This window comes from Eurosta solidaginis, chromosome 3 (assembly GCF_040869045.1).
Source record: "Eurosta solidaginis isolate ZX-2024a chromosome 3, ASM4086904v1, whole genome shotgun sequence".
Classification (NCBI taxonomy): domain Eukaryota; kingdom Metazoa; phylum Arthropoda; class Insecta; order Diptera; family Tephritidae; genus Eurosta; species Eurosta solidaginis.
In genome coordinates this window covers 170301271-170316768 of record NC_090321.1, presented here as the reverse complement: position 1 = coordinate 170316768, position 15498 = coordinate 170301271, and the positions used below count along the sequence as shown (strand labels likewise).

At 44.8% G+C, this 15498-nt stretch overlaps 1 protein-coding gene across 12 annotated transcripts in view; it reads right to left on the bottom strand.

Moving 5' to 3' along the window:
* The window catches only part of pwn (pawn), a 198972-nt gene that overhangs the window by 17195 nt on the left and 166279 nt on the right, over nt 1–15498 (bottom strand). For 7 of the 12 annotated variants that reach the window (XM_067773853.1, XM_067773849.1, XM_067773851.1 and 4 more), the window contains 6 exons: nt 11854–14472; nt 5501–5664; nt 5297–5419; nt 4571–5242; nt 4235–4437; nt 4037–4178 (listed from right to left, as the gene is read on the bottom strand). In XM_067773853.1, coding sequence (XP_067629954.1) covers nt 4037–4178; nt 4235–4437; nt 4571–5242; nt 5297–5419; nt 5501–5664; nt 11854–14472 — 3923 coding nt within the window. The remainder of the gene's footprint in view (nt 1–4036; nt 4179–4234; nt 4438–4570; nt 5243–5296; nt 5420–5500; nt 5665–11853; nt 14473–15498) is intronic. The other 5 variants (XM_067773858.1, XM_067773859.1, XM_067773855.1 and 2 more) reach the window with 5 other exon arrangements.

The following is a 15498-nucleotide window of genomic DNA, read 5'->3' as shown; positions in this document are numbered from 1 at the left end:
CGCATTATCTTAGGCGATTTCAATGCCCATCATGACCTATGGCATTCAAACTTGCGGGCGGACAGTAGGGGTGAGATGTTGGCGGATCAAATAGACGAAACGACGTTCTGCACAATAAATGGAGACGCCCCCACACGTATGGTAGGAAGTTGCCATAGCTCGCCAGATATCTCAATAGTGAGCGCAGAACTCGTAAACTGCGTCAACTGGCAGCCGATGGTAACATTGGCATCCGACCACCTGCCCATACTTATTTCGTTCGAGCGTACCGCCGACTTCATCGTCACCGAAAAACGCACTTTCATAAACTTCAAAAAAGGAAAGTGGGAAGAATATAAATCTGCAACAGACAGCAGCTTTGCTGCCCTACCTATCCCGACTGATGCCCGCCAAGGGGAGCGTGCCTTCCGTAAGGTCATTGAATCCGCCTCGGCACATTTCATTCCCGCCGGGAGAATTCCCGAAATCCGGCCCCACTTCCCGGCGGAGGCCGCGAGCTTAGCGAGGGAACGCGACCTTATAAGACAGCTTGATCCAGGCGACCCCCAAATAAGGGATATAAACCAACGCATCAGATTGCTTGTGGACGAACACAAGCGGGCGAAATGGGAAGAGCACCTAAGAGGTTGTAACCTCTCTACCGGTGTAGGTAAACTTTGGTCCACCGTAAAGTCCCTATCGAATCCGACTAAGCACAAAGACAAAGTTTCCATCGCCTTTGGCGATAAGGTGCTGTCGGATGCGAAAAAATGCGCGAGCGCTTTCTGCCGACAATATATAATGCATCCTACGGTCGACAAAAATAGACGGAGAGCCAACAGACACGCACATAAACACAAACTCAGTGCGTCACCAATTACCATCACCGCTAGAGAGGTTGAGGACGCCATTGGTCGCGCTAAACCATCCAAAGCAGTGGGCCCAGACGGCATAGCCATGCCGATGCTTAAAAACCTAGGGAAAGAGGGTTTCAAATATTTAGCGCATGTCTTCAACCTGTCTCTTTCCACCTTTGTCATACCCGAGAAATGGAAAATGGCCAAGGTGGTCCCGCTACTAAAGCCTGGGAAACCAGCTAACGTAGGTGAGTCATATCGTCCGATATCTCTCCTATCGCCAGTGGCAAAGACGCTTGAAGCCATTTTGCTCCCTTATTTCCAAGCACATTTGCAGCTAGCCCCTCATCAGCATGGCTTCAGAAAACTCTATAGCACTACCTCCGCGCTAAATGTCATTAGCACCCAGATAAATTGCGGTTTGAATCAATATCCCCACCATAGAACAGTACTCGTAGCGTTAGACCTATCAAAAGCTTTTGATACGGTCAACCATGGCTCGTTACTGCAAGACCTGGAAGGGTCTACCCTTCCCCCATGTCTTAAAAGATGGACCGCAAATTATCTGGGTGGTCGGCAGGCATCGGTGCAATTCAGAAACGAAACATCAAAACAAAGGAGAATTAAACAAGGGGTGCCACAGGGTGGTGTCCTATCCCCGCCTTTGTTTAATTTTTACATATCTAAGCTGCCTTCACCACCGGAAGGAGTCACAATCGTTTCCTACGCCGATGACTGCACAATAATGGCCACAGGCCCAGGCCCAAAGATCGATGAGCTATGCAATAAAATAAACGGCTATCTCCCTGATCTCTCCAGTTTTTTCGCCTCGCGAAACCTGGCATTGTCACCGACTAAATCTTCCGCAACCTTATTTACAACATGGACGCCCCAAATGTCGACCATATTGAACATCCACGTCGATGGCACTACGCTACCGCCTGTCCTACACCCCAAAATCTTGGGTGTGACGTTTGATCAGGATCTACATTTTGGTGCGCACGCAACCGCAATTGTTCCAAGAATTCAGAGCCGTAATAAAATCCTCAAATCCCTTGCTGGCAGTACCTGGGGAAAAGATAAAGAAACGCTCTTGACCACATACAAAGAAATTAGCCAGCCGATTACGTACTACGCGTCACCCATATGGTCGCCAACCCTAAAAACCACCCACTGTAAGAAACTACAGGCCTGCCAAAATACTGCTCTCAGAATCGCCACGGGCTGTCTTCTTATGTCCCCAGAACACCATCTGCATAATGAGGCGAGAATACTCCCCATCAGGGAGAGAAATGAGATGCTGACCAAACAGTTTCTGTTGAATACCCAGAAACCTGGGCATCCCAACAGACATCTGATTGACGAACCAGCACCGCCTAGGGGCCTAAGGAGTCATCTCCGTAAGCATTTTGAGGAAATACGGCACCTGAGAACCCAGAAGCGGAAAAACACAAGCAGGTCCTTGGTGAACTCCATAGACAGGCGTCGGACCTTTATGTCGGGAATTGCCCGGTGAATCCAGTACTTGAAGAAAAATATCCAGAACTCGCAGAAGAGGAACGCATACTCCCCAGGGAAACGCGCGTCACTCTTGCTCAACTTCGTTCTGGATACTGTAACAGGTTAAACTCTTACCTATCCAGAATCAACCCCGACATACAGAATGTATGCCCTGCTTGCAATGTGTCCCCACATGACACCAACCATCTCTTTAATTGTAATGTGGAACCAACGCCTCTAACACCCCTTTCCTTATGGTCCACCCCTGTTGAAACGGCAAGTTTCCTTGGACTCCCGTTAGAGGATATTGATGACAATTTGTGATCGGTCGCGGCTATTAGGTGGGGCGAGCATTGCTACAACAACAACAACAGGAGAAGAACCAGATCTTAGCTGTAAATTTTTTACACCGGCTCGGAACTATTGAAAAAGTGCCAATAAACAACTAGTTCCAAAGTGGAACCTTCATCTGGCTCGGAACTAGAGAAAATGTAATGCGGCGGCTACAATTTTGATCGCCTAGGACATCGCCATGTTAAATTCGCCAGTTGAAAGCATGTAAAAGCGATAGATGGCAAACTAGTAGTGGTTCGGAATGCACTATAAGCGCGCAAGTTTTGAACTATAGATTTTCCCTACGGGGTATTTTTTACGCGATACTGCTAAAGTACATACGTATACAACAACACAGCTTATTTGAACGGACGGCAATAACAATGCATTTGTTATATTTTGAAATCAAACACCGTGACATCATGACGGTCAATGCGACAGCTGTTTCGATTATAACACTTCAAATCCTTTCCCCCCAGGAGTGGGACTCGAACACGCACTCCGGCGATAACTGAATTGTTGATAAGCACACTCGCCCAAAAACATACCTTTGCTGTTGTGCTACTTTTTCCAATTTCCTTCTTTGGATAGATTTATTTTTTGAACAGTCATACTTTGTATGTTAGTTTGTATCAAAGCCACGTTTTTGTTGCTGCCGGTTCATTAAAAAAACTGGTTTGGTTTGTTGTAGTTGTAGTAAAACAAATGTATTTGTCAACAGTTCAATCATCGCACGAGTGCGAGTTCGAATCCCACTCCCGGAAGAAAAAATTCACAAGGTATAATGTTGTTGTTGTTGTAGCGATAAGGTTGCTCTCCGAAGGCTTTGGGGAGTGTTATCGATTTGATGGTCCTTTGCCGGATACAAATCCAGTACGCTCCGGTAACATAGCACCATTAAGGTGCTAGCCCGACCATCTGGGGAACGATTTATATGACCACATTAAACCTTCATGCCATTCCTCCCTCCCCACCTCCAAGTTCCATGAGGAGGATGGGGTCGCCAGAGCCTCGTCTGTTAGTGAAACAGGATTCGCCGCGGATAACAACAGTTGGGTTTGGAGAAGCTATATATTGCGCTGGCAACCTGAAGGGTTGCGCCACACAGACCCCTGAATCTGGTATTTTAGTCGCCTCTTACGACGCATACCTACCGCGGGTATATTCTGACCCCTAACCCGCTGATTGTCCTGATGTCACGTTGTCTCAATTTTTCCCAAATTATTAAACTAATTAAAAATAAAAATTGTTTAAAAAAAATGTTTTCATGCACTAAAATCAATAAAAAGCACTCCCCGCTTACAATAAAAAAAAAAAAAAAAAATGGATTTATTTTATGAGTGAAAACAACAATTTTTAAAACTCACCGCTATGCTTCCGTTACTTCTACTCTTTGGTCGTGGTACTTGAAAATTTCGTCCAAGTAAATCAGCCCGATCCTCTTCTTCACTCGAACTGGAATTTTCCAACGTTCTCATGCCATTCGATCTCGAACTTAATCCCAGCCTTCTAAAAAAAGTACATTATTTTTTATTATGAAGTTATTTGGATAGAATTAGAGCAACTTTTTATATGTATTTGAGGAAGAGTCTGAGGGGTAAACGCACTCATACCGTGGCAGGGGAACCGGTGGTGCCATACTACCAGACTGATGCATCTGCATTGTACTTTGCATCGACATGCCACCTAGGGTACCAATACCCATTCCCTGTAAATTTGGATAGGCAAACATTGCCGAGGACGGACGTGTGGGTCCAACTGGTTCGGCCTGAAAAAAATTGAATGTCTTAAAAACTATTTTGTATATACAAATATAATTTGTTTTCAATTACAGATTCAGCCTTAGTAAACCTAAATACCATCTTAACCCTTCTTTGAGATATACTCACAATCGAACTTACCCCGTAATGGTTTGTTTGTGCCATTACATCGGCGATTTGCGCCCAACGCATACGATCTTCCAAAGTCATGTGATAACCCGACTGACCCGGCATACCTGCCGATTTCATTGGTGCTGCATTCATATATCCAAAGACCGGTGAGCCCAAAGCATTTTTTTGTTCACGTTGCCAACGTCGTGACCACATTATCAAACAAACCAAAGTTAATACGATAATAAGGACAGCAGCTAATGAGGCCCCAATCGCCACACCCAGCACTTCACCGTCAATTTCACATTGTCCACCGTAATAGCTTGAATCACAAACGCAAACCTGATTTGCTTCTTCATTGTAGCTGCAAGTTCCACGATTATTGCAATATGAATCCGGACACGACTGACAATCGCGTCCAGCACGTGATGGCTGATCCGCCCATGGATCGCGAAGACCACTTTCACAAGTGCACCGGAAGGTACCCCATGAATTTGTACAGCTGGCACTCGCATGGCAATCATTTAACTCACGTGACTGACATTCGTCCAGATCATGTAATGCAGTTACTGCTCCCTCAGGAGACGTAACGAATAGAACCGAGTTACCAATGTTATTGTTTCGTCGATGAAGAACTCCCAACAAATGTTTTTGTACATCTGTGCGCAAGTTCGGTCTAAGAGTTTCAACGCTTTCGTCGAGCTGGAAGAAGTTTTGTTTAACGGAATGCCAGCTTGTCATTATATAAGTACTTACTTTTATTGTCAAATTTACAAATACGCCGCTGCCTCCGAGGCTTGGATCTGCGGGATAGATATTGTTTACTCTGGCATCCAAAAACTCATCTGAATATGGTGTCATCGACATGGCTGAGTCGATCTAAAAGTAATAGAAGGCAATAGTAAATCATGATTTGCATTGTGTAGAAGTAAAATGTATGTATGTATGAACGATATTTACAGCTCGTATAGATTCATAGCTCAACTGTCCATAGGGCTCACTATGCGTATCCATCAACTTGTTGTCCCATACAATGCGATGCTCATAAATCCGATCCACACGCATGCCCAAATAGAAAGATATGACTCTTTTGCAAGGTTCCCGATGTTTACGGCGTGAATAACCTGAAATAAAAACATTTAAAATTAAAGGAAGCTACGAGAACCATGTTCCGATGGGATACGGAAGTATATCACTGAAAGCGTAGTGGAGTGATATTTTAGGGAATGGATCTCAGTTGGGATCCTTATAGATTGGAAAAGCTGTTTATGAAGTGATCAAATAATATCACAACGCCTTATCGTTCCACAGGCACCTACAAATATGCTCTTAGTGATATTTCCTAACTTAGTTTGAGTCCCGTGTTTGAACAGCCATGCCAGTGGGACAGCCATTCTCAGTTCCGACTCTGTAGCGGTCGTGGCAGAAAGAGAGGGCAAGGTTAGATGTTTTTGTTGTTATCAATATCCTCCAATGGGAGTCCAAGGAATCTTGCTGTTTCAACAGGGGTGGACCATAATGAGAGGGGTGTTAGAAGCGTTGATTCCACAATACAGTTGAAGAGATGGTTGGTATCATGTGGGGACACGTTACAAGCAGGACATATGTTTTGTATATCGGGGTTGATTCTGGATAGGTAAGAGTTTAACCTGTTACAGTATTCAGATCGAAGTTGAGCTAGAGTGATTCGCATTTCCCTAGGGAGTGTGCGTTCCACTTCTGCAAGTTTGGGGTATTGTTCCTCCAGTACAGGATTCACCGGGCAATTCCTGGCATAGAGGCCCGACGGCTGTTTGTGGGGTTCACTGAAAACCTACTTGTGTTTTTTGGCTTCATAAGGCTGTGTTCTCAGGTGCCGTATTTCCTCATAATGCTTACGGAGATGACTCCTTACTAGGCGGTGTTGGCTCATCAATCAGATGTCTGTTGGGATGTCCAGGTTTCTGGGTATTCAACAGGAACTGTTTGGTTAGCATTTCATTCCTCTGCCTAGAGGGGAACATTCTCGCCTCATTATGTAGATGGTGTTTTGGGAACATAAGAAGACAACCCGTGGCGGTTCTGAGGGCAGTATTTCGGCAGGCCTGTAGCTTCTTCCAGTGAGTAGTCTTTAGGCTTGGCGACCATATCGAGGGCGCGTAGCATGCAATTGGCTGGCCAATTGCTTTGTAAGTGGTGATCTTTACCCCAAGTACTACCAGCAAGAGATTTGATGATTTCATTGCGGCTCTGGATTTTCGGTACAACTGCGGCTGCATGCTCACCAAAATGTAGATTCTGATCAAACGTCACACCCAAGATTTTGGGGTGTAAGACAGTCGGTAGCGTAGTGCCATTGACGTGGATGTTCAAAATGGTCGACCTTTGGGACGTCCATGTTGTAAATAAGGTCGCCGATGATTTAGTCGGGGATAATGTCAGTTTTCTCGAGGCGAAAAAACTGGAGAGATCAGGGAGGTAGCCGTTTATTTTGTTGCAAAGCTCATCGATCTGTGGGCCTGGGCTTGTGGCCATTATTGTGCAGTCATCGGCGTAGGAAACGATAGTAACTCCTCCTGGTGACGAAGGTAGCTTTTTATTTATTTATTTATTTATTTATTTATTATTTAAAGTCGACGACAAACTATGGTCGACTGCATAATATAAACGATATATAAATATACAACTCAAAAGATAAAATTTAAGATATATCGAGCTTTCAACAATGTTATATTACAAACAAAGAAATATTAATGAACATTACTATTTAATTTCAGAATATAATAATAATAAGAAATATGAGCAGAAATAAGATCTTATGCCGAAATCTTATACTGGCGGAATGGATCAGATTCCGCTCAGCATGATTTCGGAATGCAGTGGATTCCAATCTCCCTGTTGGAATGCAACAAGATTCCAATCAGCATGTCATGGGAATCCGGCAGTGCTAAGAGTAGTGTAATGAGGATACGCCATCACAAGGCATAAAAAAGTAACATGACCTGTGTTGTTGGAATGCACCGGATTCCAATCAGCTCGATGCCTGACCCATAAGATTATACTGCCGGAATGCATACGATTCCGGTCAGTGACTCATGAAAAAGCATGTTTTTTACGTTGTTGGAATGCACCAGATTCCAATCAACACAGGATATGTAGAAGTTAAACAAAGTGGGGATAGGACACCACTCTGTGGCACCCCTTGCTTAATTCTTCTTGGTTTTGATGTTGCGTTTCTAAATTGCACCGATGCCTGCCGACTACCCAGATAATTTGCAGTCCACCTTTTAAGACTAGGGGGAAGGGTGGACCCTTCCAGGTCTTGCAGTAACGTGTCGTTGTTGACCGTTTCAAAAGCTTTTGATAGGTCTAGCGCAACGAGTACTGTTCTGTGGTGACGTGCTGTGCTATAAAGTTCTCTAAAGCCATGCTGATGACAGGCTAGTTGCAAATTCGCTTTGAAATAGGGGAGCAAAATAGCTTCAAGTGTCTTGGCTACTGGCGATAGGAGAGATATGAATCTCCTATGTTAGCTGGTTTCCCAGGCGTTAGTAGCAGGACCACCTTGGCCATTTTCCATTTTTCGGGAATGACAAATGTGGAAAGGGGGCAGCTTGAAGACATGTGCTAAATATTTGAAACCCTCTTTACCTGGGCTTTTAAGCATCGGCTTGGCTTTGCCGTCTGGGCCCACCGATCTAGATGGTTTAGCATGAACGAGGGCATCTTCAACCTCTTTAGCGGTGATGGTAATTGGGGACGCTCTGAATTTATGTTTATGTGCGCGTCTGTTGGCCCGCCGCCTAACTTTGACAACCGTAGAATGCATTATATATTATCGGCAAAAAGCGCTCGCATCCGACAGCACTTTATCGCCAAAGGCGATGGAAATTTTGTCATTGTGCTTAGACGGATTCGATAGGGACTTTACGGGGGACCAACGCTTACCCACACCGGCAGAGAGGTTACAACCACTTAGATTCTTCGCCGGATTGTGTTCATCCACAAAAAATCTGATGGGTTGGTTTATATGCCTTATTTGGGGGTCGCTGGGATCGAGCTGTTTTAAAAGGTAACGTTCTCTTGCTAAATTTGCGGTCTCAGCCGGAAAATGAGGCCGAATTTCGGGAATTCTTCCGGCGGGAATAAAGCGAGCCTCAGTCGGTATAGTGAGGGCAGCAAAGCGACTATCCGTAAAGGATTTTACTCTTCCCACTTTCCTTCCTTAAAGTTTATGAAAGTGCTCGAGCGAAATAAATATAGGCAGGTGGTCGGACGCCAATGTTGCCATCGGCTGCCAGTTGACGTAGTTTACGAGTCCTGCAGTCACGATTGATATATCTGGCGAACTGTGACAGCTTCCTATCATACGAGTGGGGGCATCTCCGTTTATTGTGCAGAACGTCGTTTTTCTATTTGGTCCGCCAACATCTCACCCCTGCTGTCCGCCTGCAGTGTTGAATGCCATAGATCGTGGCATTGAAATCGCCTAAGATAATGCGATTATCGCCAGTGAGTAGGGATATGATATTAGGGCGGTATCCACTGGGTCAACAGGTGGCAAGAGGGATGTAGATGTTGATGATTTCTAAGTTTACATCGCCTGACGGGACAGATAAGCCGTGACGTTCTAAGACACTGTCCCTGCGGCCGATGTCGGGATCAAATATATGATATTGCACTGAGTGGCGTATGAAAAACACGAGACCGCCTTCATTTCCGCTCTCGCGATCTTTTCTGTGGACATTATACCCAGAACAGGTCTGTAGAGCAGATCTTGCTGTGAGTTTAGTCTATTGAATCGTATGCTGTGCCGCTTCATGAAATCGACTATCTCCGTGATCTTCCCAGTTAATCCATTACAGTTTAACTGCAGAATTCTGAAGTGCAGCCGGGGAGACGTCGTCACTCTAGGAGTAAGTAACGGGTGACCACGCCTGAGTTGTGGAAGGCCAGGACGTAATTGCTGTTGTGGCCCTGGGACTGGACGTCCCTGGGTAAGCATTAGGGTACCCGGTGTAGTTGGGTTTGCGGTCTGGAAACATGGCGCATTGAAGCCCGTCGGGGGGGTTGCCGTCGCGGAGACCAGAACATATAGGAAAGTGGCACCGTCCAAGGCAGAAGCTGCATTGGGCGGATGACGCAAACATATATGTATATTCTGTGCTGGTAAACGGTGCAAAAGGTGGTAGGGACTAAGAGTCTGTTTCCCTGACCTACACGATTGCTGCCGGAAAAGAGGTGGGAAGAAGACGGTGGCGGGGGATGCATCTCGGCATTGCTACCGACTCTACTACGGAGATTGTAGTTATGAGTGGGAGCGGCCGTATGAGCTGGTGGCGCCGTAGGGCGCGAGCAGCGGCGGGTACTTGTTGCGGCTTGCTGAGCAGCAGAGCTCCTGGAGGGTAGTGGGGGAGGGGGGGCGCTGAGGCGTAGACTACGGTACCCCTTGGGCGTGAATAGCAAGAAGCCACAAAAGATTTATAAAATTTACAAGGACGTCGGGTTTTGGGATCTAGACCAGCACAACCTGTCCGATACAACCATCCCTTGCACGTGACAAACTGACAAGAGTGTGACCGTCCTAAAAAGATTATTTTCCGGCAAACGCAGCAAAACCATTTCTCAGGACCACAGACGGACCCAGATTGGGTTCGATACCTTCCCGAAGCAGGAGAGTATGGCGCAGTCCCGCTGCAAGGAGCTGCTGGGAGGATGACAATTTGTGCAAGGAACGCAATAAATAAAATGGGGTTACACTGAAATGACAGCCCTTGGTCGGGAAAAATCGGGAAAGGTGCTCCGGTACATAGAACCGGCTGCCTTGGGCAGCGGTAAGGTTAGATGGAACTGGCCGGCCAATAAAGACCTCACATAGACTGAATGTGTCCACAGTGTTACCAGAATTTGTTCGACGACCAAACGGAAGAACCCCAATCAGATGCCAGTACTAATATTATAGAATAACTCCGTCCTCTTGCAAAATACTAGAAGTTTTCTGTGACCTTGATTAGATGGCGCTATACTATTAAGGTCATATGGCCTGCGCTCAAGCTGCTCCGAGGCCTTAGGCCTTGTTGGAGTTGCTAACGAGAAAGAGGGGGAGTCTAGCGGCACCACTGAGTTTCTAACTTCTTATCAATCCTGTTATTGAGATTTGCACCGTTCTCAGAATCCGCCACTTAAAAACATTTCCGTGGTAGAGAAGCCTCGAACAAGAACTTTAAATTCTGATGTCGGTAACGTCAGTCGCCTTAAGGACTATGATTCCAGCATATTTAAATTTTAATATTCGAACTCTTCCGATGAAAGGTAGCAATGCCTTCAAATTACTGCCTTACTGAAAACACAATGGCGGGCCAAGGCAGAAAGACAATAGGGATTTACGGCATCTATCACGGTGGCTTGAAGGAGCTCAAGATCTAGCTACGGTATAGATTTCTTGATAGGAAAGATACTTCATGGCAAGGTGCTGTGTACTGTGAAAGAGCGCCTCAACGCCACCCACATCAAGGCAATTGAGATACAAATCACTCACGTCGTGATAGAAGAGAAGCATAGCACCATAACAACATAAGAAATGTTTGCCGTCGAAAAGCTGCTAACGCAACAGACAGTTGATGGCTATTCCTCTGACGAGATAATCAGTGCGGAGGACCTAATCTCTATAGAAACCAGCATTATCAGTGAAAACTATATAAGCTTAAAAATCCAACGGATAATCACTTTTGGTCACAAGTGCTATTTTGGACTAAGTAGTGGGCAATCGAACGAACATCACGCTCGGAATCACGGACGGCATCGGGAAGAGATGGGATTGAAAAAACTTGGCAGGGCTCCAATAGATATTCTGTTTAAGTGTAAAAATCTCTGGAGAGAGTAAATACTTCAATACTAAGTTTGAAAGCTTCTGTGCAAGACCGAACAATCTCATCTAAATAAAAAAGTTTGATGAATGGACAAACCTGCATCAAAATTGCTTCGGCAGTTTAAAGTTATCCAATTCCTTTGCGATTACTAAGAACGAGACACCTATTGGAGCGGAGCCCTGCAAAAGAGCCAATGGTTTGTAAAGGCAGTTCTGACTGACGTCAAAAGTAATATTTTCATAAAAAATACTGGGAACTCTTCCATATATGAAGGCAATGGGTGGTTTCGGGACTACATCAAGGTGCAAGGATGGGAGCTAAACTGTGAGATCCTGGAAAACCTGCTGAGGGCGACAGCTGAACCTGTAGCACTTTATTTCGGCATTGTAAGTCACCTTGCTACTTAGGTCGTTAAAAAACTTCGTTATATATATCGATGTGTTCTCCCCTTCAAAAAGCACTTACCCGGTCGACAATGACAACTGGAGACACCATTTTCCGTTTTACAACGCTCATGTTGCGCTTGATCGCAGGTCGAGTCATCTCCCACAATGCAAGTATCTATCCGTACAGGTGGCTGCGTCGGTCGCGAGCGATAATGTGGTCTCGTTGGTCTAGCATTAGTTGTAGGCGACTGCGTTTTAACACTATGTGACTTTGTTGACTCCAATTCTACAACTTCCGTCTCCGGTATGCCGTATCCTGAGCCCAGGCCAGGTATAGAGTGTTGAGTAACTGCATGACTACCACCGCTAGCACTATTTCCACTACCACCACTTATTGTCGTAACTCCACTACCAGGTAATTTTGGCAACACCGTTGCTGGTGTAGTGGAGATCCCAGTTGGCGCATCTGTTGAATCGCCAAAAAGATTGATGTAAGTACGCTTACCATCTATAGAAACAAAACCATCATCACCTGTAGCAGAAACTATTATATCGCCTTGTTGACCACCACCGTTAGGGTACGAGCCATAAGGTTTGATTTTGATCGTCTGTTGTGAACCACCCACCGATCCAGGTCCTTGTATGGCCGAAAGTGTTACATCGAAGATTTCACCATAGCCAGGAGGCAAATGTTGTCGTGTGGGCTGAATAATAATTGGTGGAATATGCTGCTGATCAAGGGGTCGGGTTTGCTGTGGCCTTGGAGGTCGTGGACGCCCGCCAGGTTTGAATTCAGGATCATCCAGAACTATGCCTGGACGTGGTTGATAATCTGTGGGAGGTTGGGGTTTTGAAGATGGAGTGGTTTTAGCTGAGGTCAACACTGTCGTATTGACAGAGCTGGAGGTAGTTGAGTTATTAGTTGTGGCATTATGATTACTGACGTTGGAGGTGGTAGTGGAAAGTGGTGTTTGGGTGGTATTGGATGGAGTGGGTTCAATAGTTGCTAGCAGTTCGATGCCATTTGATGGTATTAACATATGTGAGCTAGCAATTGTGCTTTTTGACGCTGTCGTCACAATTGAGCTCTGTGCCCTTGTTGGTGTAGTAGAAGTACTTGCATCTATTATATTAGTGCTAGTTTCTAATGCTGGTGTTTTACTTTGGGTTAAGAATATTACTTCCTCTCTAGACGGGTCGAGAGTTACACCCTCATTATGCATAGGCATTGGCACATAAGAAGAAGACAAGGGCATTTCATTTTGGGCAACGGAACTTGATGTAATTGTTGTTAAATTAGCTTCTTGAGCATGCTTCTTCTTCTCAACTGTTTTATCTGTTGTCTTATGTTTCGTGGGTTTCTTCTTGCTGTTGTGTTCGTCTTTTTTCACAGGGGGCGGAGATGCTAGTTTTGGTGCGGACTCTTCCTCGTCCTCAGGCTTATCAACAGCCGTTGGGGATGTCCCGGCAGTTTCATTAGATTCTTGATCGGAAACCTCAATATATTGAGAGTTGGTATCTTCGTTTGAGAACTCGGAATCATAGGAAGCGTCCGTTGGTTTTGGTACTTCCCCATTTGCGTCGTTGTAGTCAGGAGGCACAGATATTTCTGTTTCTTCAGAATGTTGTAAAGTAGGTGAATCTGGAATCTCTTTTTCTGCATTCGTAGATTCCTCTGTAGATGGCGGCGATAATTGAGGATTAGGTAAAGGCTTATACTGCGGAATTGGTCGTCTTCCAGCGACGGTTGTTGTTATAGGTGGTCGAGGTTTTTGCAAATGCCACGGCGGCCTTTGGCTTATAAATCCTGGTCTCAAAGGTACAATTTGCTCTGGTATAGGTACACCTGTTATAAAAGGTCTCTCTGGACGATCAAAAGGACCCGTATAAGGAGGTGGGCGAATTGATGAGCCCAATGGTTTCTTTTGTATTTCATATTCAACTGGTAGTGTCTGTACATCAGAAATACGTGGTGGTCCTCGATTATTGATGCGACTAGCAGAAGGCCGACGTAGTCCCTGTGTGTTTGCGTGTACATTGACATTGCCATTTAATAACTTCACTATACCGGTTATAATATCCTGTATATCAGGATTCGAGTTTTGTCGCGGACTATGGGGCGATGTCGTGGCAGAGGCTGTCTTTAATGTAGCAATGCTGCGCGACGGATTGATTGGGGACCCCGACATAATGGGTCGCAGCCCCCCTTTCGCTAAAAAAGACTCCGATGGTGGAGCTATCAATGCAGCAGGGGTGGCTGAGATACTATCGAGAGACGATTTAAATGTTTTTCCTGCACGCTCGCGTGGCGTACGCTCTGGTATTTCGGAAGCTGCACTCATAACTGTACTTGTCGGCTTAATATTATATTGAAAGTATCGTCCAGCGCCAGCCTCCTTCTCTGTATCACTCGAAAAGTGCACATCATTCGGACCAGCTTTAGGATAATTCTCATTTAATATGGGAAAAGCAGAGCGTTCAATACGATTATGTTTGTGAATTTCGTTATCGTCGTTGTCCAAATCTTCATTTGTGGGAATTGCATTATCTACATTGTCGGATATTTCGGGAATTGTGCTCTGAAGGACAAAATTTGACGTTGTGTGCAGCAGAACGACGTCATTAGGTGATGATTGACTGCTGGATTTCGGTGATATTTGCGAAATGGATGGATATGCGAACTCGTCTTGCCAACATTCTAAAAATGAAAGGAGGAATTGAGGAATGTTAGATTGATTGAAGAAACGAAAAGATGAAACATAAAACTTGCTGGTATGTATATTTCTACCCAATGCGGAGACAAAAAACTATGAGGTAGTAAACTATCCTTTAACCGGAAGTAAAGACAAAATTAAGTAGTCAATGTTATATCCAAATCAGTTTTAGATAGACAGATAAATACTTAGGTTTCCGTGTTGGCAGACCCTGCCACGGAGTCAGTACTTTCTCACCCTAGCAGGTTTGCGGTCACAGATAGAACGGTTCGAGGGGTCGAAAAAATCGTAGCTCAGTCGCGCTAGTACCATATTGTGCTAGTAACGGAGAGTACCGGATTCGTGGTGGCAACGGATTGTCCAAATCTATAACACTACTAATGCCTGCGAGGACTCGTTTTGCAGTTAACACCATTGTACAAATATAAACAACAACAAGTAGCATCACACGTTTTCATCCTCTAATTATTAGACTTAAGTAGCAGTAATTCACTCGGCAGGTAATCGCTTACCTCGACCACCTTAACTTCCAAAACAATCGTCATTTATACACATACATACAAGGCAACGAAGAGATACTCACAAATACATGTAGTCATCAGCCAAAATTGGTTCTCATACATGCACACGCCTATAAGTATGTAGCTCATTTACCAAGCAGGAGATACAGCAGAAGGCGAAATGTCTAGATTTTATTAGAAATATGCCAATGAAGCGACGGAGAGTATAAAAGCAGCACAAGCTGAGTAGTTAGTATTGAGTTTGATTTAAACACGCTATCAGTTGCAAAGTATAATTGTGAAGTATAATTGTACTACTCCCAAACTAATCTAATAGATCATTTTGCAATACAGAATATTGGAGTTATTTATGCGAAAGTTCAGCGATACGAACGTTAGCAGAAGGTTTCAAATAAGCGGAATTTCTCTAAATTCGTTACAATATTCATTTACACTTAGTTTAAAATTGCTGCGTTGATCCAAAAATAAACAGACCCTACGAGCTGCCAG